This window comes from Corapipo altera, unplaced genomic scaffold, assembly GCF_003945725.1.
Source record: "Corapipo altera isolate COAL_440 unplaced genomic scaffold, ASM394572v1 51, whole genome shotgun sequence".
NCBI classification, from domain to species: Eukaryota; Metazoa; Chordata; class Aves; order Passeriformes; family Pipridae; genus Corapipo; species Corapipo altera.
This window is the reverse complement of record NW_020884892.1, coordinates 8,977,376-9,002,835: the sequence shown is the minus strand read 5'-3', so window position 1 is coordinate 9,002,835 and position 25,460 is coordinate 8,977,376. Positions and strand designations below refer to the sequence as shown.

At 43.0% G+C, this 25,460-nt stretch overlaps 1 protein-coding gene across 1 annotated transcript; it reads right to left on the bottom strand.

Moving 5' to 3' along the window:
- Positions 1-5,324: 5,324 nt before the first annotated feature.
- On the bottom strand, positions 5,325-25,460 carry HAS2 (hyaluronan synthase 2). The gene is made up of 4 exons (XM_027645750.1): positions 24,877-25,460; positions 15,093-15,719; positions 10,478-10,579; positions 5,325-8,300 (listed from the first exon to the last, which is right to left on the bottom strand). The coding sequence occupies exons 2-4, from the start codon at positions 15,717-15,719 to the stop codon at positions 7,368-7,370; spliced, it is 1,662 nt and encodes a 553-aa protein (XP_027501551.1). The 5' UTR covers positions 24,877-25,460; the 3' UTR covers positions 5,325-7,367.

Here is a 25,460-nt window from a genome sequence, read left to right as displayed (position 1 = left end):
CTGACAGATTCTTTCCACCACAATTACAGAGAGAATAATGGCTGAGAAACAACACCCATATGTCCCTATTAACTTCTCAGTCTGTCTAATCTGTGTACTTACAAAGCCCTCATCACATCTCAGATATTATAGTGATAACAGGAGAGATTAGACAGTCTTCAAAGCTGAAAGGGAAATATGAATGTTGATTCCCAGCCATGATTAATTTGGCCAGAACCTCACACTCCTTTAATTTAATTAAGAACATACGGAGCAATCAGAGCAACGACAAAGCATGAGAGGGGCCAAGCTGGCAGCTGTGGGCAACATGGGCTCCCCAACAGGTACAGATATTCATGTGAGATCTGTCAGGATACCTGGGGAGTACACTGTGCTGGGGGCATGACTTATTCTCCATGGAACGAATCCAACCGATTACAGCATGAGCTTTAGAACTGGAACTGTGTTAAGCCAAATGACCATCAAATAATTAATTACTAGAATTAAAGGATAATAGTTATAAAAATTGAAAATAATGGATCTGGCAGCTACCTGTGAGCATGATGTCATGCTGCAGTATGTGTAAAGCAGCTGCTCTGTCAGCGAAAGAGTGAACTGCGTCCAGTGGGCCAAGAGGGAAGACCATGTGCTCTGCCAACTGCACCCAGCATAAGGTACTATAGGCTCGATCTTTTTCCCGTGGGGTAACACGGTGATATGCCAATGCCTCTGGGCAGAGCAGCCACAGCAATGCTCATCTGGCCACAAAGGGAGGTGCTGTGCAGTCAGATAGCTTATTTACACCTTATTTATGCTTCTTATAATGATGAAACCCCTCTTCTCTCTCCTCTGCTGCCAGGAATAGATGTCTCAGTTGCACACCTGTCTCCTGTGATTCCTGGCTAATATGGGTTTGCTGCATGTACAGCATGGTCTGTTTTACCAGTTGGATGCATCATATGTGCAATCTATGCACCTGTCATGCACTGGAGTCGCTTCAGAGGGGAATATGCAGTCATTCAGCCAACAGCCTGTTTCTTGTTCATCTAGGAACAGCCTGAGCGCAGTGGATGCTGGCAGCATGAGGCAGGTATTTTAGTTCTGGCCTGTGCAAAGTCCTGTACAGAGACAGTGCATGTTCGAAGGCACACCTGCAACTACCTCAGCTTAATGTGCTCTGCAGTAGGTGGTATGTGCTCAGTATCTTCCTCCAGTGCCTGTAGGAGGGCACTTCCATATAGTACACCTGTGATCGTGTGAGCACATCTTGGTCAGACTTTTAGTGCACAAGAAATAAGCTGTATTAAAGTCCTACCCAAAAAAAAAAACAAATGGAGGGGGGGAGTATCATACCTGGTTTACATTAAACTTCTGGGGTGTATCCGTGTTCAGAGTTACATGGATATCCCTTTTTGGTGGTTTTATTTGAATTTTCTCTTGGCTGGGGCCAAGCACCATAGATTTTACACCTGAACATTTAATCTCTTTACCTGACATGCTCAGCCAGATGGCAGGTCACAGCATTAACCATCCACTTTCCCTCCTCTTTCTATCTCCAGGAAGAGCTGCCAGCAAGTCTTCTTGGTGGTAATTTAAAAAAAACCTCCCCAGACCTCCACTCCCTTCACCCCCCATTCCCCCTAAAAAAACCCCCACCCAAAACCCCCTCTCCAAAAAGGTATGTTGCTCTACTGTATAGCACAAAATAGACATTTTGTGTACTGTGCAATGCTGGGGTTTTATCTCTGTTATCAAATGGTTCCTCTTTTTTTGGAGGAGCCCTCTCCCATGATCTTCACAGACTTTATTTTTTGATACTGAAACGTCTTCTAAGACATTTCTAAGTACTGTCATGGTTTTTCAGGTATCATAGATGCTGGCAGAATCCAGGTCAGGACCAACCCATGCTGAAAAGATGCTGTGCAATTTTTGTGGAAGGCCATGAAGAATGAGGGCAGATGGAAATCACTGGTGATCTGCAGCATCAACTCACTGGATGGGTGCAGCCTATAAGATACATTCATTAAAAAGAATCAGTATGGAAAGCTAAAGAGTAATTTTGAAGAGCATACACAGGCCACAATCTCGTAATTAATTTGGAGCAAGCTACCCATTTAAAGTATTTTTAGTCACATTCATCTCAGTTCTTCATGGCTCTGGTGTTCTATGTGTCCCCAAAGTGCTGTAGGGTCAAGGCATAGTAAAAAGTGCTGATTTCACTCATAAAGAATATGAAATAGATAATTATATGGGCAGAGAAACTACCAAAATCTAATTTCCTGTGACTTACTAGCTGTCACTCTTGCACGTGCTTTTTCTGTGGGTTCTTTAATAATGTGACTGATAATGTTAAATTCCAGATGTCACCCTCTTCCGTTATATAAAACAGCACTGATCACGGGCAAGCTCTTAATGCTTTCTGTTCTCACTGACACCTGTAAGAAGCAGCCAAAAAAAGGTTCTGTCATAACCATTTCATTTCTACAGGGTGTGTCCCACCTGGAGCAAATTGAAGTACCAAGAGAAAGTCAGCCCAGCAGGGATGCTGTAAAAGAAGCCATGGAAGTATTAATGCAGTGGGTCCTACACCCTGGGTAGTGTTTTTTCTTGCTTCCTGCTCGTGACCAAAGGGATTAGAAAATGCATGAAGGAAAGGAAAGGAAAAAAAGAAAGGTGTTTTCAAGAACTGCAGAACTAATCACATCTGTAGACCTCCTGAGAGAATAAGATCCCACATAATGTCCAGTGAGGGGTGAGCTGACCTGCATTGTCCTCCTTGGTGGAGTATTGATATTATATGGAATCCAGTGAAAAAAAGTCAGGGACTATTGTTGATCTTGAGAACAGCTGATGACAGGGATCACACCTAAGCTCTACGGTCTTCCAAACCAGGATGGTTCCTGCTCCATATATCAATCCATGCTGTGTCCAGCACTTTCTGGGGCAGGACTTTCTGCCCTATGGCAAAAACATGCCATATTTACACTTGAACGGTACAGAGCATTATCATGTACCAAACCTCAGACACTTGGCCTGGGTCTCTCATTTATTTATTTTAAATATAACTACAAGGTTATTTTCCTGTATGCAGTCATGGTAACATAGAAATCTTGGTATTATTCTAGGAGAGTGAGATTTATTTGACAGAGATAGAATACTAAAGTATATAAAGTATAATATGTTTCTTCCATAGCTGGAAGAAGCAGCAACAATTTGTGGCACCCATCCATCCATCCATCAGACACAAAACTGAAGCAGTAAACTTAGGCCAAATAAAATTTAGGGAAAAACTGTACTATATTTAAGATAACCGTTTTAACTTCAAGGAAGTAATACCAACTTCAGTGTCAGTAACACCAAACCACATCAACAGCTTTCAGTGCTTTTGTCTCCTTTTCACCATCATATCTCTTGCTAAGAATAAAATTCAGACCAAATTTTTTAACAGACAGATTCTCAACAGCTTGTGCATCAGGACATAATTGGCAGTATGTGTCTGACAGGAATCTTTCTGCCTCCTAGAAAATTTCTGCTACATATTCATGCATTTCCCATTGAAAGAAACCTGATTCTTGGCCAAAATGAAGCTTGTTAGCAGACAGAACAGGAAGGGTCCTTCTCCCTGCTACACCTCTGATTATCATAGGTTTTGACTCACACCTGACCTCTGCAAACAGATGCTCTCAAACCCAAATTACTCTACTATGGAAATGCTTTATAACTTGAAATATTGCCAATTCATTGCATTTTTTTAAAAGATTCTTTTTAGACTTTTATATAGCATTCATAGTTTGTGGGAATTTTTTCAGCACCATCTGTCTATCAGAGGTGAAAAAAAATCAGTGTTTTTAAAAAAGTCCGAAATGAATTTGATAAGATCAAATTTTTCTTTTAACATGCTTTCTTCTTTTGACAGAGATCTCACAAATATATTTGCTATTAATGAAAAACAGGAATTAAGAACTGTTTTCTAGTCTAGTTTTCTGCTGAAACCTTTTTTTAAACAACCACGAACACAGTGAGGAGTGACATAGTCACAGGACGGGCTCAGATTTTTTGGGTACTCAGTAGCAGCTGCTGCTGAGCTGTTTGTGTCTGGGGTCAGTGCAGGGAACAGAGACGGGAATGAGCTTCCGTATGGATGGGAGCTGTCAGCACCTGCTTCAGAAAGGATAGCAGGAGAAGTAGTGTAAGACTCTAGCTGAACCTCTTGCTTAAAGCAGGGGCAGCTCTGAGGTCAGATCAGGCACCTCAGTGTTATTTAGTCTAGTCTTGAAACATTCTCAGGACAGAGGCTGCATTGTCCTGGCAACCTGCTTAGATGTCTGACTGTCTTCAGGGGGAAGAAGTCCCTGTTCATACCCAGGCTGAACCTCAAACCTCAGCCCTTTCCACTCAAACTTGTTGTCTTTCATCTTCACACCAAGCAGCACTGTGAAGATCTAGAACCACACTCTTCAAAACCTCCTTACGGGTACTGGGGAGGCTTAGGGTCCTCCTGCCAAAGCCATCCCTTCTCCAGCATAATTAGCCCAGCTCTCTCAGACCCTTCAGCTCAAACCATCACGCTGTCCCTGGACCGAACTTGCCCGAATTTATCAATGATGTCCCTGTACTGGGGAAGTCAATACTGGGCACAGTATGTAGACAGAGTAACAAGCACTGAGGGCTGAGAAGCTGTCTCTTAAGTAATTGACCTATGATGAGCCTGTTGTGGTCTGAGAGATGCATGAGGTATCACTTTGCTCCCTCTGTCCCTGTGTCAGTGGCTGCTGCCCGTAACTCTCAGTGACAGAAAATATACACATGCACTTCAGCTGTGTCAGGGCAAAGGGGGCTTGACAAACAGCAGTAATGAGGAGCAGGAGAAGGCCACATACTTGTACTCCTGTGCTTCCCCAACTATGGAGGGTGGTAACATTCAGCGGGCAGGAGGGTTGGAAAACATCACCTCTTATGTAAAGTACTTTGGGCATAAACTTCGAAGTGCTTTCCCAAAAGGATTGCTTGGGATTGCAAGCTGAATTGCTATTCCTGTTTTACAAATCAGGAAGCTGAGGAAAAAGGGAAGGAAGTGTTTTGACTGAATTGATCTAGCAGCTGCTGGTAGAGGTGGGCAGAGACTCTGAATGCTCCCCATGTACTGCGCTGCCTTTCAGAGCAGGGACCAGCCCTGGTTTCCTCAGGCACACATTCCATGAGTGCTCAATGGCTTGGTACAATGGCAAATTCCCACTTGGAAATCAGGCTGGTGACATGACAACAACAGCCTTCAAACTGTGCAGATTTGTGGCTTCAAAGCGTGAATGCTGATGAGAAATACCATGAATTAGTCATAATCTTATCAAAAATATTTTATTTATGAAAGTAGCAATTATAATATACAACCTATACTGGAAGGACATTGAATAATTGCTAGAATAAATACAGGCAATTTATTCAATCTTTTTATAGAATGAAGATTTATTTGACGTCTGAATGTTAACCCAAGCTTTAACTTACATCATAAATAGTTAAAAGGCATAGTCAAGTTTTTTTTTTATTTTTACCTTTTCTTTTGCTTTTTTTTTAATACTGTTCTATTTTGTAATTAACATGAATCAATTCTCCAATCATTAACATAATATTAATATGACTTTCAAGCAATCATGTACCTCAAGATAATCAGACAAATAAGGTAGTGTGTGTGCAGTTCGTTCTACAGCAGAATCTATCCATGTCTGCATAAAATAGAGAAGCTGAAAACGCTTCTAAGTTCTTTAAGCATCATATGCTGATTTCTGCTTTACCACAGTGCTTTTAATACCAGAATCTAAAAAGAGCAGCTGGCTTTCTGTTGCTCTTTATAGAGTATATTAAGGCTCAATGCCACATTCCTTTGGCTGGTGAAGGATTGCAGAATTTAGTCCTGAATATTATTTCTCAAAACCATGGTCCAAAATAAATGTCCAAGACTGATTATTAGGCACCAAGGAAGTGATGAATTTGCTAAGCCTCAATGTTTTCTGATTAAAAAATTGGCTTCCTTTCTAGTAGATATGCTCTAGTCAAACACAAATGACTGGGCTCAGTACTGGGGTCTGTATTACACTGGATGTCAGAGAAGTTGATGTTTGTATTTTCTGTAAACTATATGAAGGGCACTGCAGAAATTTTATAGTACACCACACACATTTTGAAAGTGTTGATAAGTTTTTCCTTCCATGTATTTTTTTTTAAATAAAAAATCTGAACTATCTGCTTGGTACTAGCAGATTATTAACAACTACAACCATCAGTGAAGTCAACAGCACTTTTGGGTGCCCAATATTTTTCCGGATCAGAAGTTTTTGACTCCTCAAGTACTATATAAAATCAGTGGGAGTCTTCCTATAGCAATGTCTTTTCCAGTGGCAGAGAGGCCTGCCTTGCCTTATGGTTTATTGTGCATGTCAGGGATATTAAGCTTTCAGCAGAGAAGCAAATTTCCCTTTTACAATGTTATCTAAACAAAAACCCCAAATTGCACATATCTACCCCTTTGGCCTTTTTTATGCCCAAATATGCTTGTACGCAAAACCTGACAATGTTGGGCCTTTCTTAATAAATGTCTTAAAAGAGCACATTTAAATGCTTTTTCACAGAAATAACCATTCATTAGTTGCAAAAATGCAGAGAGACTTTTTAGTTGCAAAAATGGAGAGACTTTTTATTTTTTCTGTTGTGAACAATATCATTTCAGCAGAAATTTGAGGTGAGAAAGTATGATTTTTTTTCCCTAAATATATTTAAAAAGGCTAAAGAACAAAATGTTGGGGAGGCAGCTTTTTTTGGCAGATAGTAAAATATAAAATATGTGATTTAAAAAAAAAGTTGGCTTAAAAATACACACACACAAATAATACAATAATATAAAAATACAGCTCAGCCAATGGCCTCTTAAAATTTACCTTTGGCATTACATTTGGCAGCCTAAAACAAAAGACCCTTCCTATAAAGAGAACTATAAAAAAAGAGAAGTTCATAAATTAGGTTGCAAGGGGTTGTAAGGTCCTTTTCCAAATTCTCCAAACTCCTTTCCTGTCTGTCCACACACATAAGCATGACCAGTGAGGTATATAGAACGTAACACTGTCAGGCGTATGCACAATAAAAAAGTGCATAAACATAGAAGTTCTCCCATTTTCTTGCGAACAGGTCGAAACTGTGTGGTTTGTGTCTTCCCCCCCTTGGAAAAAAAAAATTGTTGTTTTTTTCTTACTTTGGCAGGATGAAAATGAACCCAGAGGAATATGTGTCTTATTCCCAGCAGCAGTGATCCATTTCCCTTGGCAACATATGTCTGATGCCACAGATACTACAAGGTCGTTGGGTTGCTTTACAACTCTGGGTAACTTCCCACGGAAACATCATACATCTAGCACCATGTCGTAGTGTTGTTGCTCTTTCTTCCGCCTGCCACATTTGTTGATAAGAACCATGTACAAAGTCAAAAGCATAACCCAGTAACATGCATAGAGTATTGTGCCAATGATGAGAACTGTCTGTTTTGACTCAGTAAATGGCTTTTTTGATTCCTTGTAAATCGTGAAAATTACGCCACCTAGGAGGATTGTAAACCAAATGGAGACTGGAATGAGTCCTATAAAATTAACTACAATGGTTTTCCTTCCTGATGTGCCCCACCCTGCTTTGTTTATCGTGGCAATTGCAAACATCTTTGCTGGCAGTAAACTTGACATGTACAACACTGAGTAGAGTGACATGAAAACCATGACAATGTTGCCCCTAAGGAAGCTGGCAAAGGAAGACTTTATCAGGCCAACTAACTGAACTGTCAACAGGAAGAGGAGGATGTTCCAGATTTTTCCCCTGTAGAAGAGCTGAATGACTGTGGCGATAAGAAAGAAAGGAAAGAATCCAGTGATTACAGCTTCATAGGTCATCCACAAATGGTGCTTGTGGAACCACATTGCATTATAAAGCCACTCTCTAAAGTAGGATTTACTCCAGCGCGTCTGCTGATTCAGCCACCTGAGATACTCTATCGGTGTTTCGGTAAGGCACTTGGATCTAGCGGTGTATTTTGTTGCATAGCCCAGACTTAGCACTCTGTTAGTTAGATGCCTGTCATCTCCAAAGCTGCACTGGGAGCCCATAAATTCTTGATTGTACCAATCTTCCACAAATTCATGGAGTAAAGAGTTTCTGTACATTCCCAGAGGTCCGCTGATGCACTGTACACAGCCAAAGTAGGACTGACAGGCTCTTTCTATGTTAAATGCCATCCAGTATCGCACACTGCTCAGAAAGGAGATCCAGGAATCGTATTTGTTCAAAATCTGCAAAATAAAAAAAGTTTTCATTTTAGATGAGCTCTTGAGACAGAAAATATGCAAATTGGATTGATAAGAAATGTGCAGAGACTAGAGAACCATTGGACCAAAGGTGGTGGGAACCTCACTCCTGAGTCCAGCTCATGGCAAACCCAGGAGTTATCCAAACAGCTCAGACAGGACATTGACAGGAAGGGTGAGATGAAGCCTTCAAAAGTATGTTCCACCAAGATATTTTCTTTTTCTTCACACACTTTCCTTTCTCCACCAAGAAACTTCCTTCTTTTCTGTCTCGTTCCTCCCTCCCTTTTGTCCCCACTTAAAGACCTGCTGGACTCAGACATTCCTAAAAAGAGTTGGTGGAGTCCCAGACATGGCCTCCTGCTGCTCTCATCCCCACACCCATCTTTGGGACTCACAGAAGTTCTTCCAACCTTCCTAAAGCTCTCGCACAGGAGCATGAGAAAAGCTGAGTACACGGTCTTTGCCCTAGATTTTTGGTATTGTAAGGCCCCAGAGGTTTGACCCTGGACTGTGCCCCATATCCAACAGTAGGCCCTCTGAGGAACAACCTGTTCTGCCTCTGCAGTACCAACCCTGTTACTTTGTCCCAAGACATAAGGTGATATTACAGTAGAGTCTGTAGTCCTTTGGCCTCCATAAAACTTTCAGTCTTTCTCTTCTGCACACCCCAAAGCTCACTTGAAGCTCAGACCTACACTTAAAATACGACATAAGCACAGTCTAGGAGTCTGAACACTCGGTGGAGGTATGAGTGCCTGCAGATGTACAAGTCCGTGGCTTTGCATCCAGGTTCTCAGCACACAGCTTGTGCCAGAGGATGCAACAAGGAAGTGTGTGGCAGGGTGGCTGTGCCAGCTTTGAACCTATGTCTTCTCAGTGTGGGGATTTTCAGGGGGACCTGTGGCCTTCTACAACTAGAAAGCATTGCCCTGTAACTAAAAAAGAGTAGTCTTTGTTCTGATGACCCTAATTTCTGTCAGGTATGAAGGCCGTGGGCCAATCTTGTCTCTGTTTCAGTTTAATTCCAGAATATTTTAGAAGCAGCAGGGCTTGGAGATAGATACAAGCCTGGCTCAAATGCATTTGGTGTACCCTGGAAAATGAACTGGGAAAAAAAAAAAGCCCAGAGCCTTCATTGCATCACCTTTCCTCCCAGAGGACACATGTCCTTCCTACCTCTCTCTGCAGATGCTTATGAACGTTCACTGTCACAGCTGAACCTGTGCTGCCTCCCTCCACATGCCTGGCATCTCACATGCATAGGGTGAGTGTGATACCTGGTTTGTAGCCAGTCTAGAGCTCCAAAATTATTCAGGTTGCTGTGTGAATCCTAATTTCTGGAGTTGAGAGCCACATGCCTGAAATACTTCTGCCTACTGGGGCATTCATTAGTAAGTGCTTGCCCATATAGATGGCCTTTCTTCTCTGTGTCACATAAAAAACCCAACTGAGCATGGGGGACTGATCCTAAGGCCTACTGAAATATTCATACACATTTTTCTTTATAAAGTGCAGCAGAAGGAGTTGTGTCAAAAGGAACCAACAGACTCCTGCTGTAGCTGTCAGCCAAACTTGGCAACACTGGAAATCCTAACAGATGTGGAGCTGGTCTGACGTAGGAGTTTTCCATTGCCCTGCCTGCCAGAGATGCAGGCAAAACCCAGCAACACACAGAGTGCATAGTGCACAGCATTTCAAAATGTCTTTTATTTCTAACAATCTTGGATGACAGTAGTAATATAATAGAAGTACTTGAGATGCTGAACATGGTTTTGAGAGACCTGTTCTCAGTTCCCTGCTCCCCTATAGCTTTGCTTTGGTACCTTGTGCAAGCAGTTATACCCAGAGACTCAAAGATGCCACAACAGTCCTGACAATGCCAGCGCCCTTCTTTTTACATATATGAGGCAGAATAATATTTGTTTGCTTGCTATGGGTGTTAAAACCACACAGTGCTCACATACAAGAATAAGAGTTTCCATTCAATCAACAGAAAGATCAAGGTATGATAAGAGCCTCTATAATGGTATCACATATTATATATACACATCTAGTATATACACATCTAGTATATTCAGTGCTATTCCAGGCAGGGAAATCAGTTGCAATGCAAATAATTGCTGAAACCCCTCTGTTAATCTGAAAATTGTTTTACTCACCTGCACATCACCTCCCACTCCTCCAACCATTGGATCCTCTTCTAAAACCTTTACCATCTCCACTGATGAGGCTGGATCAAGCATTGTATCTGAATCACAGACCTACAAGTAAGACAAAACGAGAACAAAAATGGGTTAAAGAAGAAAATAAAAATCATGCGAGTGGTTATAATGACTCTAAATGCATATTCTCCTGAATGCAATTAAATCTGACTTTGGAGACTGCATTGGTATTTCTGTTAAAGGCCATTTGTACCAGGCAGCAAAGAGTGTTGCTGAATGAAACAGATCTTGTTAAGGCTGTGCCCTCCAACAATCCTCTCTTCTGTATCAGCTCTGGTGTTTTACTAACACAGTGGGCTGGCTTCGTTGAGTAAGATATGGGGCACCACAGAGTGAGACAATGTTTGTGGGTGTGCAGCAGATTCCTATTGAGCCCTAGCATAGGGTTTCCCTGCATCAGCTGCGCAGTTGGAGCACCCTGGTCAAATGTTTCCCACTGCCATATGAGGGAAGGAGTGAGGAGGTAAATTCCAGACACTTGTTATAAAAAAAGAAAGAAAAAAGTCAAGTAGGAGTCTGGTAAGAAACCTAATAGTTCTTTCACTCACAGAAGACTTTAGCAATTCATGTAAGATATGTATCTTGGATTCCAGCACAAATTCATTTTAATTTTAGATGTACGGTGTGTTATTAGTAGTGCCGTGATTTGACATTTGATATATAGAAATTATTTGCTATTTTTCTCTGGCATTCTTGTAAAAAATATGTAAGGCCAGAAGGAATGAGTCTTGAAGTTCAGTACTCCATGAGATCAGGGCAGAAATAGATGACAAACGCAAGGCATTTCAGCTACACAAACACTCCTAGTCAACTAAATTCTGTGTACATTAGGAAATTGGCTTTCCCCTGGAGAGTAGGAGGAGGGCTCAGACAGGCTGGCTGGTCTGCAAGGCAGCTGGCATTACTTTCATTTGCTCTGAGGAGAACAGCACGGGCTGCAGCCTGTTTAAAAAAAGTGGGTGTTTCCTTGTCGCAGTTGCTGGTGCTGAAAGCATTGCCCACATAGTGTGTGAACTCACTTCACAGACGCCCAGGAACTGGAGCAGAGACTGTCCCAGAAATCCCCCTCTGACTGGCTGAATCCTGATCTACAAATTCTCATACTGCTTGCAGTTTGTCCCCACACTGATTCCTGTGATTTTGATGGGGTCAGTAGGTGCTAAAGTCAGTAGCTCTGCATGAACAACATATTAAGACAGATTCTGCTGAGGCTTTGTATCAGGTATCTTAATTTTGGTGTTCTTCTGTGCAAACTTTCAATTCAACCCAAGCCCTCTCACTCCAGGGAAGCAGTAACCTTCATGTCTGGTCTATAAAGGGGGAGGAGAGCATTTTGAAGCTCTGTTATAGACCAGGCTCAAGAGGAGAGGTTACCCAGAATAGTTGGGCAGCATAGCTTGGGATGCAGCTGGGAGTCTGCAAGCATGCTCCCCTCCATGCTCACTCAGAGGGGGCCAAGAGGATAAAGGTGATGAAAGCTCTCATATTTCCATCAGAAGAAAAGCCACAAGCATCTCCAGCTTGCACTAACTTGATGCATCCATCTCCTCTCCTCAAACGACTCATCCCAAGGAGCACCTTTGTAACCTGGCCAAGGTGTGCTTCCAGCTTTAGTGGAAAGCTGTCATCAGTGGCAGCGCTTGGTGACAGAAAGGGAGCAAAACAATTCTACTGAAGAGGAGAAAGGATGCTTGTATTTCACCAGAGGCTCCTGGAAAGACCTGTTGCCAAGTGTTTTGCACAGGTAATCTGTAGTTTGCTGAATTCCCAGGGTGCTCAGGCACCTGGGATCCCATTTCTTGTGACCAAGAGTGGTGGGCTGGGATCAGCTCCCTCCCCAGCCCCTCTGCTTTCCCTCCAGAACCTGTCCCTTGAGCAGCCACCATCCCATCAGATGCATTTGTCTATAGCAGAAAGGCCTGCCCATGAGAACCCTCACTAATATGAAATGAGGAAAACACTGTATTTATTTACAAGTTACCATTACATGTCCTGGGCATGCCAGCACAGTGGACATGTCTGGGATTCTGGGACAAACCTAACAAGCCATTATTTTTCATCTGGATGAGGTTTTTGCATGTGAAAAGAGGACACTCCCAAATACAGACACTTAGGAACCCAAATAAAACACACTGAGGTCTGCCCAGCCAGAGGTGGCCCAGGACAGCCCAAGAGGCAATTTGCCATCTTTCCACATAAAGGCTGAGTGACCTGAAAATTACTGCCTTGGGTCACAGAGTTGCATGAAAGGGACGGCTGACCTTAAGCGAGCTGTTCAGATACTTTTTGTAGCCAGTGACAGCTTATCCAAGCTGCTTTGAGAAGTTCAGACTGTGCTGGACTGTCCGGACAGGTACCTCCATCAAGCCAAGATGAATTGTACCCTGGCTGCCGCAACCAGCTCTGCACCAATGACACCTGCCACTTTAACTCCTCCACCTGATTACTTGCACACTGCTAACCTCCTGCAGGATGGAAATCAGCCTACACAGCAATTTCAGGTACTTAATGAGACACCACTAATAGCAACAGCTTGTTATCTGCACTGGTTTGTCAGCTTATGGTTGCCTGTCCATAACCCCAAGGTGGAGTTTTAAAAACCGTACAATTTCAAGGCCTACAGTTTCAGGGAGAGCAGTGGTGCTGAATGGTCCACTTTTTTAAGTGCTTGATCATTGATGCAGATTGCTTAGCCTTTAATATATTGGGCCTGTTTAAAGTAATTTACCCTGGGTACCCCCAAAGAACCATTTAAAATATCTCAAGCTTCATTCATTCATAAAACAAAGCCACGTTTTAGCTACATTCCTTCATGACTGTGTAGTCTCCAGGGCCACCAAGGTGCTGCATTTCTATTACAGATGTAACTCTAGATGTGACTGTGGCATTAGTCATTACTGCAGACTTTGCTCAGAGCAGTATTACAGTCCCTGACTAATTCATTAGGACTTCTGAGCCCGGTCAGGAGTGTTAACTGACCAGAAATACCTCTTCCATTTTCTCATTTTATGCTAGGACTGTTGAAATAGAAACATTTTTTCCAGGTTCCCTGAAAAATGCAAGACCTGGACTGAGGGAGGAAACTTGCAATGAATCAGCTTCCTCTCTGCCTTCTTTCTCTGCAATCTGGTATTTCTGTATGAAGTGATTATAAACCCATGCTAATAGAGAAAATCAGCATTTTTTATCCCATCATAGTTCCTTACAGCACAGAATCAAAGTGCAGACAATGGAGAACTTAAGGCCACGGTTTTCAGAGAATAAATTGGTTTCAGTCTGAGAAGTGGTAGGGGACGGGTTTTAAATCTTCGCCTTACTCTCCAAGCTCCAGTAACAGAGCGGTTCCTGGCATTCTTCAGTTCCTGCCCCTCCTGTGCATGGAAGACTCACTGGTCTCAGCCCAGCTACTGGCAGGCTCTCCACATCCCTTGGACACTGTGCACGTGGATGCTGTGCTGTGCAGAGCATGCACACACCCATACAAGGCTGGGCACAGACCCCAGAAACACATATGGCTCAGCCATGCAGCTGCCCTGAGCCAGCAGAGAGCATCTCACGAGTTGCTGCTGATCCACCGGAGGAGACTGCTGGATGCTCTGAGTTTGGGAGAAGGCGGGAAGAACTGAGGGTAGTTCATTAGGAAGATCATCTCATATTCAGTGGTATTAGTCAAATGAGCCTTGTTGGCCTTGAATGATAAGGAAGGGACCTTAGTGTCCAGCTAGAGATCCTGATCCCACCCACCTTCCTTATACATGACCTCCTCCCACAATCAGCAGAGCTGTTTGCAGGAGTGAGAAGTGCTCCCATGTAAGTAAGGCAAAAGCAAGACAATCTTTCAGGGGATCTAAGGCAGTTGGAAAGAAATGTGCCTCTGCTGCTTTGAAAGCAGGGAGAGAGGACCCAGCCTAATTCATTTTTAAGTGAATAGTGTCGTAAGAGCTTTAAAGGCCAAGTTGCGGTGAGTGAGGTAATGCAGCTGTAAATGATGAAGCAAAAGCTCCTTCAGGCTTTAGCTGGAGAAATCTTTCTTTCAAATCTGCACATTGACCCTTTTATTGAATACTCCACATAGGCTTTGATGCCTTTAAAATATCCTCATGTTTCTTATAGATTCCACCACTGCTCTGAGATATTCCCTAGTGCCTTCAAATACCTGTCTGTCTGCTCACATGGGGCCACTAACAACCTCACAAAATAAAGTCTTACCCAAGATCTTAACCTACAGGAGCATAGACAGGGTTTTCAGGAGGCCACTGTCTTTGTGTGAAGCAAAACCATTTGGATGATGGGGCAGCACTGAAGGCTCGGGGAGGATTTCGGATTTCTCCAGTAGCTGGTGCACAGATTTAACATAGTCACAGATAGACAGGCCATTTTAAAAGCTAGCAAAATACCCTTTTAACGGTCAAGCTGTTTCCAAACAGACTGAAAGGAGCACTGTGTTCATCAGGGACTAGGATAGCCTCTAACATGCTGCACAAAATATACAAAAGCTGCTTTCTTTCAAAGTGTGTTTGAATTGGCACTGACCTGATGCTCTAATACCTACCTGTACATAATCCACGCTTCTCCCCAGTGCTTTGAATGCTGTGTACATTACTTCTCTTTTTCCACCCCATTTCTGCATGATGCAAACACTTTTGTTGGACAGGACCAGCTGAGATACATGTTGCATGCTTTCTCTGTGAGACTCTTCTGTCTCACCTGGACCTTTGTCGTGGAAGTTATTATTCCAGACATAAGTGGCACATGTGTCCCTACCCATGATTTCAGTGAAAATGTCCATCATGTAAATGTCATCTTCTGAGTTCCCATCAATGACCATAACAACTTTAATTCCAGGGTAGGTCAATCTTTTCACAGAAAGTAAACATTTTCTTAAGTAGTCAGGATCCTCTTGATAGGCAGCAATACAAAGGGCAACTGTTTTGTTCAGCTTGATTGGAGTCTCTAGCGACCGTTTCATTTTCCTGTGCTCTAGGTAGGCAAACAGGCTTTGGATGATGAGATGTGATGCCAAGATAGCACCATAGAGTCCAAAGGAGAAGTAGTAGTTGTCTGTTTGGATGAACTGGTAGCCTACAATGTAAGCAGCGGTGATTCCCAGCAGGAGGGACACCCCAAAGAGTGTGGTTCCAAGTATTCTCAGGATGCATATAAACCTCTCACAATACATCTGCAAAGAAGTAGGGAAACCGTTAGCAGAGCCACCACTTGCTGATGTAAGATCTCATAAGCGGTTCACGTGGCTACAACACAGATCTCAGCAGCAACAGATACACCCTGAGCTTCTGGCTCACGACTTGCGGCATCACCTTGCTCAACATAACATCTCTTTGCAGTATTTTCTGCATGTAAAGCATGACCCAAATACACTTAGTGTAGCAGAGATGTTTGCTATTTGTAATGTCCTCACAGAAGTTGCTATCTGTGTCAGGATCTTATTTTGGCAGCCTGGGCTTGCTGGATGAGATGCTCTGTCATATTTCCCTAAGGAGGTTGGAGAAGGGCTCTTGGGCCACCACTCACTTCATATAGTCACAGGCAAGTGGAACAGCTGAATGTCTGGGCAGCCCCTCCTCATCCCCCATCCATGTCATGACCACATCCCACCCCAAATTGTTTCGGTCGCTTAGTTATGTTTGCAAAAATATTGGAAAGACATTCTTAAAACAGATGTCTGAATGTATTTATAATTTTTTAAACAGATGTCTGACTATATTTATAATTTATATTTATATAATCAGACATCTGCTTTAAAAGGTCTTCTCAATACCATTGCAAAAATGTATTATTTATACATTTGTGTACATAGATATATGCACACGTGAGCATGTGTGTATAGGGGCTAAAGCTTGACTTAGATTAAGTCTGTGGCAAAAATACTCATAAATTTAACAGAGCCAAGACTCCACCCTGGACTCAGAAATTCCTTAGGACATCAGTTGATTCTGACCACTTCTACATACTTAGGTTACCTGCCTGTAAAATCTTCTAACCTAAGCTCTGGGCTGTGGCTGGCATGGAGGGTGCTCTGGTATTCTCGAGACAAAGAGCATAGACAGGCAGACGGGCAGATTATATTGCTACCTAACTGCTTTCTGTTGACAATCACATTAACAATTTTATGCTTTCTCAGAATTACAGGAAGTTAATGACAATGTTTTCTGTCACTGGATGCATTTAATGTGAAGGACATAAAACAGATAATGTCTGTTTAAGGCTAACCCAGCAAGTGTGTTGCAAGTCAATAAAGCTCATGCTTGAATATTTTGCTGAATTGGATCCTCTCAGAGTAATGGACTTAATATTTGTGTTTTCTTGCTATTATTCATGTTTTCCCTGCTGCTATCATCTTGCTCATTTGCTGATCATATTTGTTTCACCATCTGTTGGCCAAAGCTGAAGTTGGAACAGGACTTCTTCACCTCATATATGTTTTTAACTCTTCATTGAAAAATTACTACCAAGCTACAGCAACATAGCTGTCATCAATTATATATGTCTGACAAGTTATAGGCTTGGAAAAAAAAAGTCAACACAGAATCACTTACCAAATCAAAATAAAACTAGATGAGCATGAAGTCGGAGGTTACAAAGACGTTGCTTTTTTTCCACTGGCTATTGAGGGTCTTAAATTTCAAGACAGAAGGAAGCCTCTTAAATGTATATTTGGAGGCACTGTTAAAGAAATCGGACCCCATCTTTATGACTTCCTTGAATACTTATGGCTGGGCTCTGACAGGTGCTGTAATCATCCACCATCCCTGCTCTGGCCTGTCTGAAAATTTTTCACAGTGGGGGTGATAAAGAAGCCTAATAAAAGATATGCTTACCTCTACTGGTATATGTGAATTAAACCCCAGTGCCCAAATTAGACTTGCTTTAGAAAAGAGATTAACTAACGGATCCCCTTCTAGATTACCTTAAAGTCAAATAGCTTGTGTGTTTACTAATTCCTCACGCATGCAAAATGTCACAAACATCAAGGTAAATCTCATTAATGGTGCAGCTGTACTATGCTTTCCCTTTTGGGATTTATCACTTCTTTTCTCTTGCCAGAAATAGAACATTTGTATCAGTGAGTAGGGGCCAGAGTCTGCTTACATTAACAATTATATGGCTGAAATAAATGGACCGCTTTGATGGGTAGGAGTCACAGGATTTAGATTAAGATCTGGAGTGGTTACATCTGACTGCCTATATACTGTACTAGGTATCTTTTATACTAATTTGTTATTGCTTTTCTCTACCTGTGAAGTGCTTCTGCAAAAAAAGGAAAAAAAAAATAATTCTCTGATCTTGTCATTACAGCCCAGCTTCCCTCTGTTGCAAACCCCCAGTCTTTTAAAATCAAGAAATGGACTTCTGGTGCTAATAAAACAGCATTTTTTTTCTATCCTTTCACTGTCATCCTTAGGAAAATAAATGGTGTTTTGATCTAAATTCCTGGCTTTCATCAAAGAAACTTTGCTCTTTGTATGTGCAATTGAGGTTTTTATGTATAGTGTTTTAAGTGACTGAATCTCAAGGAACTCTGGAAAAAGTTGCTCAATATTCTCAAGCTTAAACACGTGAGCTATTGATAGCTTGCCCAGCAGAAATGATCTTTATCAACTTGAACATGCCCAAACAATGGCAAAGAAGCCAAAAACTCTCCACCCTTCTCCAGTAATTGAGCCAAAAGTAAAAGGAAATGGTGCTTGTACAAGTCTGGGACCAAAAATGAACTGCTGAGTCAAATACTAACACCAAGGGTAGGGAGCAGCTGCATTAGAGATTTTTAGGTCAGACAGTGCTGTTATGAGCATCTAGTCTGGCCTAACACAGTGAAATATAATAATTCTATTTTGCAATTTGGGCACCTAAATCCTTTACACGCACCTTCCCCTAACCCCACAGTGCTGAGCCCAGTACGAGCTTTACGCAGCCTCCAGCAAACAGACTCCAGGTTTGTATAAACAAGATGAGTGTACGTAAAGAGGTTTCAAAGCCTGCTATTGAGCAATTTGTTGTCATATATTGCAGCTGTTTACTTTCGTGGATGGAGCTGAGCAGTGCTCACCAGCACATCTAGTAGAAATTAAATGTGAAAGTCATATGCTAAATCCTAATGCTGTGTAGGCTGTTGCTGATTCACTCACACATTTTGATTCACTAAGAGGTCCCAAGGATATATGTGCCTTGTAGTGACTGTACAGGAGGAGGTAATGTGCCTTTCTTTGGATGCTCCTATGGAAAAGCATGGCCAAGAAATGAACTCTTGCATGTACTCAGCATCAGAGTCCACCTAGTGAAGTCTTTGGCATTGTGTCTCTTTTGGCACCCTGATAAAGCCACAAAAAATAGGATCTTTTTTTCCAACCTATGACAAAGGAGAACTTACTCTACATTAATATCAAGAACTGGCATGACTAAAAGTTGTAGTCTTCTAACATCATTTTCAGAAAAAAAATCAGGTTAACAAATGAGTGATACCTACCCTCTACATATAATGATGGGGGTATTAACTGCAGCACTAGAGATCACACTCCTTTCTCAGACTGAATAATGCCTTAGATCTCAAATTAGAAGAACATAGCAAAATATGCTTCAGTTCTCTCTATTCTGAAAAATATTTAGGCTAGCAGTTAACTGTAGTTATTGTACACAGACCTAACTTTAATAAGATCTAGACACTTGATTGAAATTCAGCAGGTTCATATGCCTTGCTTTGGGCTGGGTCTTTGGTCTTTCCTCAGCAAAGAATGCTGGTGACTTCTGTGGTAAAACACCACTCCAAAATCATGTAGCATGGTCTGTCCATATGGTTATTAATCAGCTTTCATGGATCCCTGACAGTACCAGGAACTGAAGACAGTAGAAGTCAGGAGGCATAGAGAAAAAAAGAAAAGCGTATTTTTTTACTAGTACATCAAAAAGGTAACAAACAGATAGGGTCAAATACATATCCAGAAAATGTATGTGCATTGGTGTCTGAAGACAATCAATATTATTTGCGGTCTCTTCACTTATTTTAAAGGAAGAAACCAGGTGGTACCTGGCATCTGCTGATACAGGATATGGAACCAGTGACTGATGGGGGATCAAACTGAAGTTAGGTTTGCTTGTAACAAATGGGGATGCAGCTCACTACATCATCTCTGTCAGAAATTGTCTTTCATGCACAACACTCAAACATTGCCCTGTAGTATTTCTGGATAGTTTTCCCCAGAATATAAAAAAGCAAGAGGGGGAGACAGAAAGTTTGTACATCATGTGTAATGATTTGGAAGGTTGTTTGAAAGAATTAGGACTTATTAATTCCAAACATGTGAAGACATTTTAAAAAATCACAGCCATAAGCTGCAAAAGTCAATATCTATCCAGGAGACAACAGTAAAAGTTCAATCACAAACGTGCTCATTTTTTGCCTGTATTGGATTTGGGTGAGATGGAGTTAATTTTTCCCATAGCAGTCCTCATAGTGCTATGCTTTGCATTTATAGCTAGGAAGGTGTTGAGAACATACCAGTGTTTTGGCTACTGCTGAGCATCTCACAACATCCAGGCTGTCTCTCCAATGTTTCCCCTACACCAGTTTACTAGGGGTGGGCAAGATCCTGGGAGGTGACATAACCAGGACAGCTGACCCAAACTGACCAAAGGTTATTCCACACCACATGACATCTGCTCAGATATAAAAGGTAAAAGGAAGAGGAAGGGGAGGAATTAATTATGACATTTTTTTTCCAGAACAACTGCTACCTGTACTGAAGCCCTACTTCCAGGGAAGTGGCTGAACATCACCTGCTGATGTTCTACCTGCTGAAGTAGAGAATAAATGTTTTGTTTTCCTTTACTTTCTACATGGCCTTTGCTTTATTAAGCTGCCTTGATCTCAACCTACCTGGTGATCTTCAATCTTATTTTCTCTACCCACATCCTGCTGAGGAGAGATGCTGGGAGGGCACTATGCAGCCAGCCAAGGTCCACCCACCACAGTCTCCTTTACCTATAAAGCTTCAAAAGATCTGTGCTCTCTCTAGACATCTAGGGCTATGGTCACATCAGCAAATAGTCTAATACTACAGAAACAGATCTGCAACGAGGAAGAATTGGTGCTAAGGGCCCAACTCCATCCTCCATAGATTTTCATGTTTTACTCTGAACTAAGTGTAGTCAGACTCCATGGATTAAAAACCTGAAAAGTGTCCCCCAGGGGTGTAGCTTGCAATTAGGTCATTCAAGAGGAATCCAGTTTGGGTGCCAAGTGATTGCTTTGCAATAGAAACTCAAGCAGTTTAGTTGGTGGTAGTGCACTTGTAGCATTGACTTCAGTAGCGCACTCTCAGTGCAAACTAAATTGATAATACAAATCAACTTTTCACACAAGATCCACAGGTCAGATTTGTCTGCAACCATTGTTGAAACCAGAAGTGCTGAGCACAGACAACCTTTGAAAATGTCTCATTTTTACGTGCCTGTATCAAAGGTGAACTCTTGAATATGTACTGGACCTTAATGCTGAGGCGTTGGATTCAGCAAAACACATAACCATGCCATTAAAGATAAGTGGCATGGTTATGTGTTTTGCTGAATTAGGTATTTTTACAGAAGAGGGAAATCAGTGGATAATATACCTTGCAGTTCTGTAGTAAAGATGTAAAAAAAAAAAATCTTTCTCTGTGAAGATGCTATTTCCGGGACACTCAAGATAAAAATGTATCTATATGTTTGAGAAATTTATTATAGAGATTAACCTCCCTTATGAAGGTTGTTAGATGGGTCAGTGTTAACAACTGCATTTCTTATGTTAGAGAATCTAAGAGTTGATCAGGACCCAGATAATTTGGATTTGGTTCCTAGTGTTGTTATTCACCTGCGGGATAACCTTAGATAAGTGGATTCACCTCTCTGTTTCAGCTTCCTCACCCGTAAAATGGGAATCACGATCATGAAGGAAGTTTTTGGAGGTCTACAAAATCCTTCATAAGGCTTAGGTTACTGATATTTTTGCAATGTAACTCTTTCTGGGGTGATATGGGATCCGCCAGTTCTCAAGTTACCCAACAACCACTTCCTATTTTCCTTGCCTATATTCACCTGAAAGTATACCCAGCAGGGATTTGTCTGCAACAAAAATGCAACTCTCATCCAGTAGGATGCCTGAGATCATTGAGGTTGACACTATAAAGGCCAACACACATGGCTATAAGTGCATACAGCTACCAAGGGCTATTTTGCTCACAATTGAAGAATGCCATCTTTATAAGCCTTAACCCCCCCCCCCTCCTTACGTATGAGAATAATAGCATTGGCTTCATCAGAGCAGCTGCTTCAATTACACAAGTGTGTGTGTGTGTGTGTGCATCTGTGTGTGCATGCACATGCTGTATCTGGCCCTACACACACACACTCAGTGTGTGTACACGGTGTTGGAGGCTTACAATTTTTCAGCCAATATTTAGATTCATTATCAGCCTCATTTTGATGGCAAATTAAATCATTTATCCTTGGAGTACAAATTATTCCAGGTACACATTAATTACTAGCACAAAGTAGCTGTCCAGACTCCCTCTTCTATTCTACAGCCTGAAGAGAGGAAACTGAAGAGTTATGCTTCATCTGTACATATTTATTACACCACAGTTACCATATCTGGTACTTTTGGTTATTTATCGCTTCCAGATTTTGTTATGCTATTGATCTTCTGGAAAGGGCTCACATTAGACTAAAATTGACTCCGGGGTTAAGTTTAAAGTAAAGAACAGGATTACTAATGATGGCAAAGTGTATCTGTATTCACAGGCTTTGGTCAGCAAATCAAGAATCTCCTATCTGATCAACGTATATTTCCCACTAAACTGCCAAAATTTAGTCTCTTACAGGTTTGAGTAACCAACATGGAATGAATTTTACAGCTGCTGGTTGGATTTGAGTGTAATGTAGACAGTCATACACTAGTTGTTAAATTAGCAAAAAGAAAAGCAAACCAACAACAACTCCCCCCAAACAAATGCTCTAAGAAATAAATAAAGGAGTAAATCATACTGATACTCAGATATTTTGGATTGTGGTTAAACAAAAATCTAGTTCAGAAATACTTTCTGGTTGCCAGTTATGAAGTCCCTGGATGCACAAACTCGACTATTTCATTACTTAATAGAGCAAATAAATATTTATTTGGTGTACACAGCTTATTATCTTGCAATTAGGTTATAAAGCACAGGTCATACCTTGTTTGACTTAGTCAAGTCCCACTACACTGAATGGAGGACTACTTTGCTGCTTTATACACTAATCTTAAATAGCAACACCTTGAAGCAAATGTCCTTTCATGCCACAAATAGTTTTTTGCTAGTGAACTTGCATGGAAAACTCCACTGAAACCAGTAGAGTTGCTCTTCCTACTGAGAAAACCTTTCCTCAGGTTTTTCTCTCCTTGCATGAGGGGTAAGAAAGATTTACTACCCTGAAATGAAATCCCGGCTTTACTGACACCAGAGATAAAACTCCTCTAGCCTAGGAGTTGCTGAATTTTGCAAAGTTTTTCAGGGAAAGAGAACATATTTCACTGCCATCATCCTCAGGTGAAGTAACCTAACCAATCCCCAAAAGAAGCACTGAGGCATCCATGTTACATGCAATGTGTGCTTTTGAAAAAGTGCATGGGTGCTGATGGAAAAATGATCCTTGAGGAAGGAGACTATGAAGCCGAGTGAAACAAGAGGAGCAGCTGAGCCCTGGGAGATGTGGGATCACCGCAGCCTTGAAGAATCACAGAACTGTTGGGGTTGGAAGGGACTTCTGGCAATCATCCAGTCCAACTCCCCTGCCAAGGCAGGGTCACCCAGTGCAGGTCACACAGGAACACATCCAGGTGGGTTTTGAATGTCTCCAGAGAGAGAGACTTCACAACCTCCCCGGGCAGCCTGTTCCAGTGCCCTGCCACTCTCAATGGAAAGAAGTTATTCCTCATGTTGAGGTGAAGCTTCTTGTGTTTTAGTTTATGGCCACTGCTCCTCATCCTTTCACTGGGCACCACGGAAAACAGTCTTGCACCATCCTCTTGGCACTCACTTCGGAGATATTTATGTGCATTGATGAGATCCCCCCTCAGTTTTCCCTCCTCTAGACTAAGACAACGCCCATCAGGAGTGTTGTACCACATTTGGGTCCTCTCGGGGGAAGGGAAATGCGGTAAATTCTCTCTCAAGGTCCATTTCACCCTTCTGCCAGCATTACTACGGAGTGTGGCGAGGTGAGTCGCGGCCGTGTCCGAGAGGCACGAACGGACGCTCGGACAGGTGCCGGGCAGGGCTGTCGGGAATAGAGGGGCGCGGTTTTCAGGCGGGAGGGGCCTGGGGGCCGCGCAGCTCCCTCGGGCGGTGCCGTGCGCTCGGCGGGGCCGCTCGGAGGGGGATCCCCGGCCCCGCCGCCCGCGGGGGCGGTGCTGTGCGTCACGGAGGGGGCGGGGCCGGGGATCCCCCGCGCCGCCACGTCACGGGAGGCGGCCCCGCTCCGCCCGGGATGGGGGGGCTGTGCCCGGGTGGCGGGACTCGCGCCGTGCGGGACCCGACGGGGCCGTCCCGGGTTGCGCTGGCGCTGCCTTCGCCCCCCGCGAAGTGCGACCCTCCCTCGGCCGGCCCCGCCACCAGCGCGGGTCTGGCCGGCTGGCGCCCCGCCGGGGGGGGGCCGGGGCGGGCGTGCGGCGCTGGAAGCCTGCGGGCAACACCCCCCCCACGCATCCCGCCTCCCCCGAACCTCCTGAGCTCGGGAAACCGCCCTCCGCGCTCGGCGCGGCGCCCCAGCGGCTCAGGAGCGCTGGTTTCCCCGCTCCGGGGCGGGACGCCCGCCCCACTCCAGCCCCACGCCCGCCGCCTCGCCTCCCTCCCTCAGTCCCATCCCTCCCGCCGCTCCTGTCGCGTCCCCCGCCTGGCCCTGGATGCACAGCCGGGGAACGGCCGGAGAGAACTCCACCTGGGCTCTCAGCTGGTCTCGCCTTCCCCTCTGGGCTGAGCGGAGCAGCTGCCTAACCTGCTCTAGATTTTAATTTTAGGATCTTTTGAGAGGTTTTGTTTTTGCTGGCTCCCCCCCTCCCCCGATCTTGGCGCTCAGCAGTGTTTTAAACGGATTACACGGAGGAGGGGTTGAAGCTGAAAACCTCATTCATCCTCACGACGGTCCTATTCATTGCTGAAATAGGTGTAGCGTAAGAGCCGGTAAGATCCTCCCCCAGCCCCACTCGTATTCTGGGGATGTGTTTCAGCTTTCCTCCCTTGAATAGTGGGGATGGGAGGAGGGGGTCTTCTACTGTTGAGCTGACAGAAGCGTAATCATAAATCACCTACCTTGTTCGTCCTTCTGTCCTTTGGTCATAGAGGGGCTCCAGCCAACTGTGTGGTCTCACGTACCGTTTCTCCCGCTGAATAGTTTCCAAGTTTGAGGTAAAAAAATCAAATCGCACTTTTCACGGACTTATTGAGACGCTCAGAAACAAAAAATAATTAAAAATGAAAATAATAAAAAAGTCGCTTAAGGCTAGTCAGTCCTACTCATTTTCTCCCACGTGTTTTCACAATTACCACGCATTTGTCTTTCTCTGCTTCAGTTTCTAGCTCAAAGTTGTGGGATTTTTTTTCCTCAAATAATAGTAATAATAATGATAATAATAATAATAATAATAATAATAATAAAGTTAGAAATAATAAATTAGGAGTTAGTTTCTCGTGGTCGAAGCTGAAGATCTTATTTCAAACCCGGCTAGCCAGGAGCCTGGAGAAGTTGCAAGGCAGCGTCTGAAAGTTTGAGATGTATAGCATCAGATAAAGTCTCTTTGGTGATACCTTGCTGCCCAAGTAACAGTTTCAATGAGGTTTCTCAGCAGCAGCAGCAGCAAATGGGTAATATTTTCCAGACGTCTTTTTCTTTCCTG

Coding starts and splice junctions, on each gene's coding strand:
- HAS2 (XM_027645750.1), bottom strand. CDS start 15,719: ATGTATTGTGAGAGGTTTATATGCATCCTGAGAATACTTGGAACCACA. Junction 10,580..15,092: donor GAAGCGTGGATTATGTACAG/GTAGGTATTAGA, acceptor TCTTACTTGTAG/GTCTGTGATTCAGATACAAT. Junction 8,301..10,477: donor GAGTGGGAGGTGATGTGCAG/GTGAGTAAAACA, acceptor TTTATTTTGCAG/ATTTTGAACAAATACGATTC.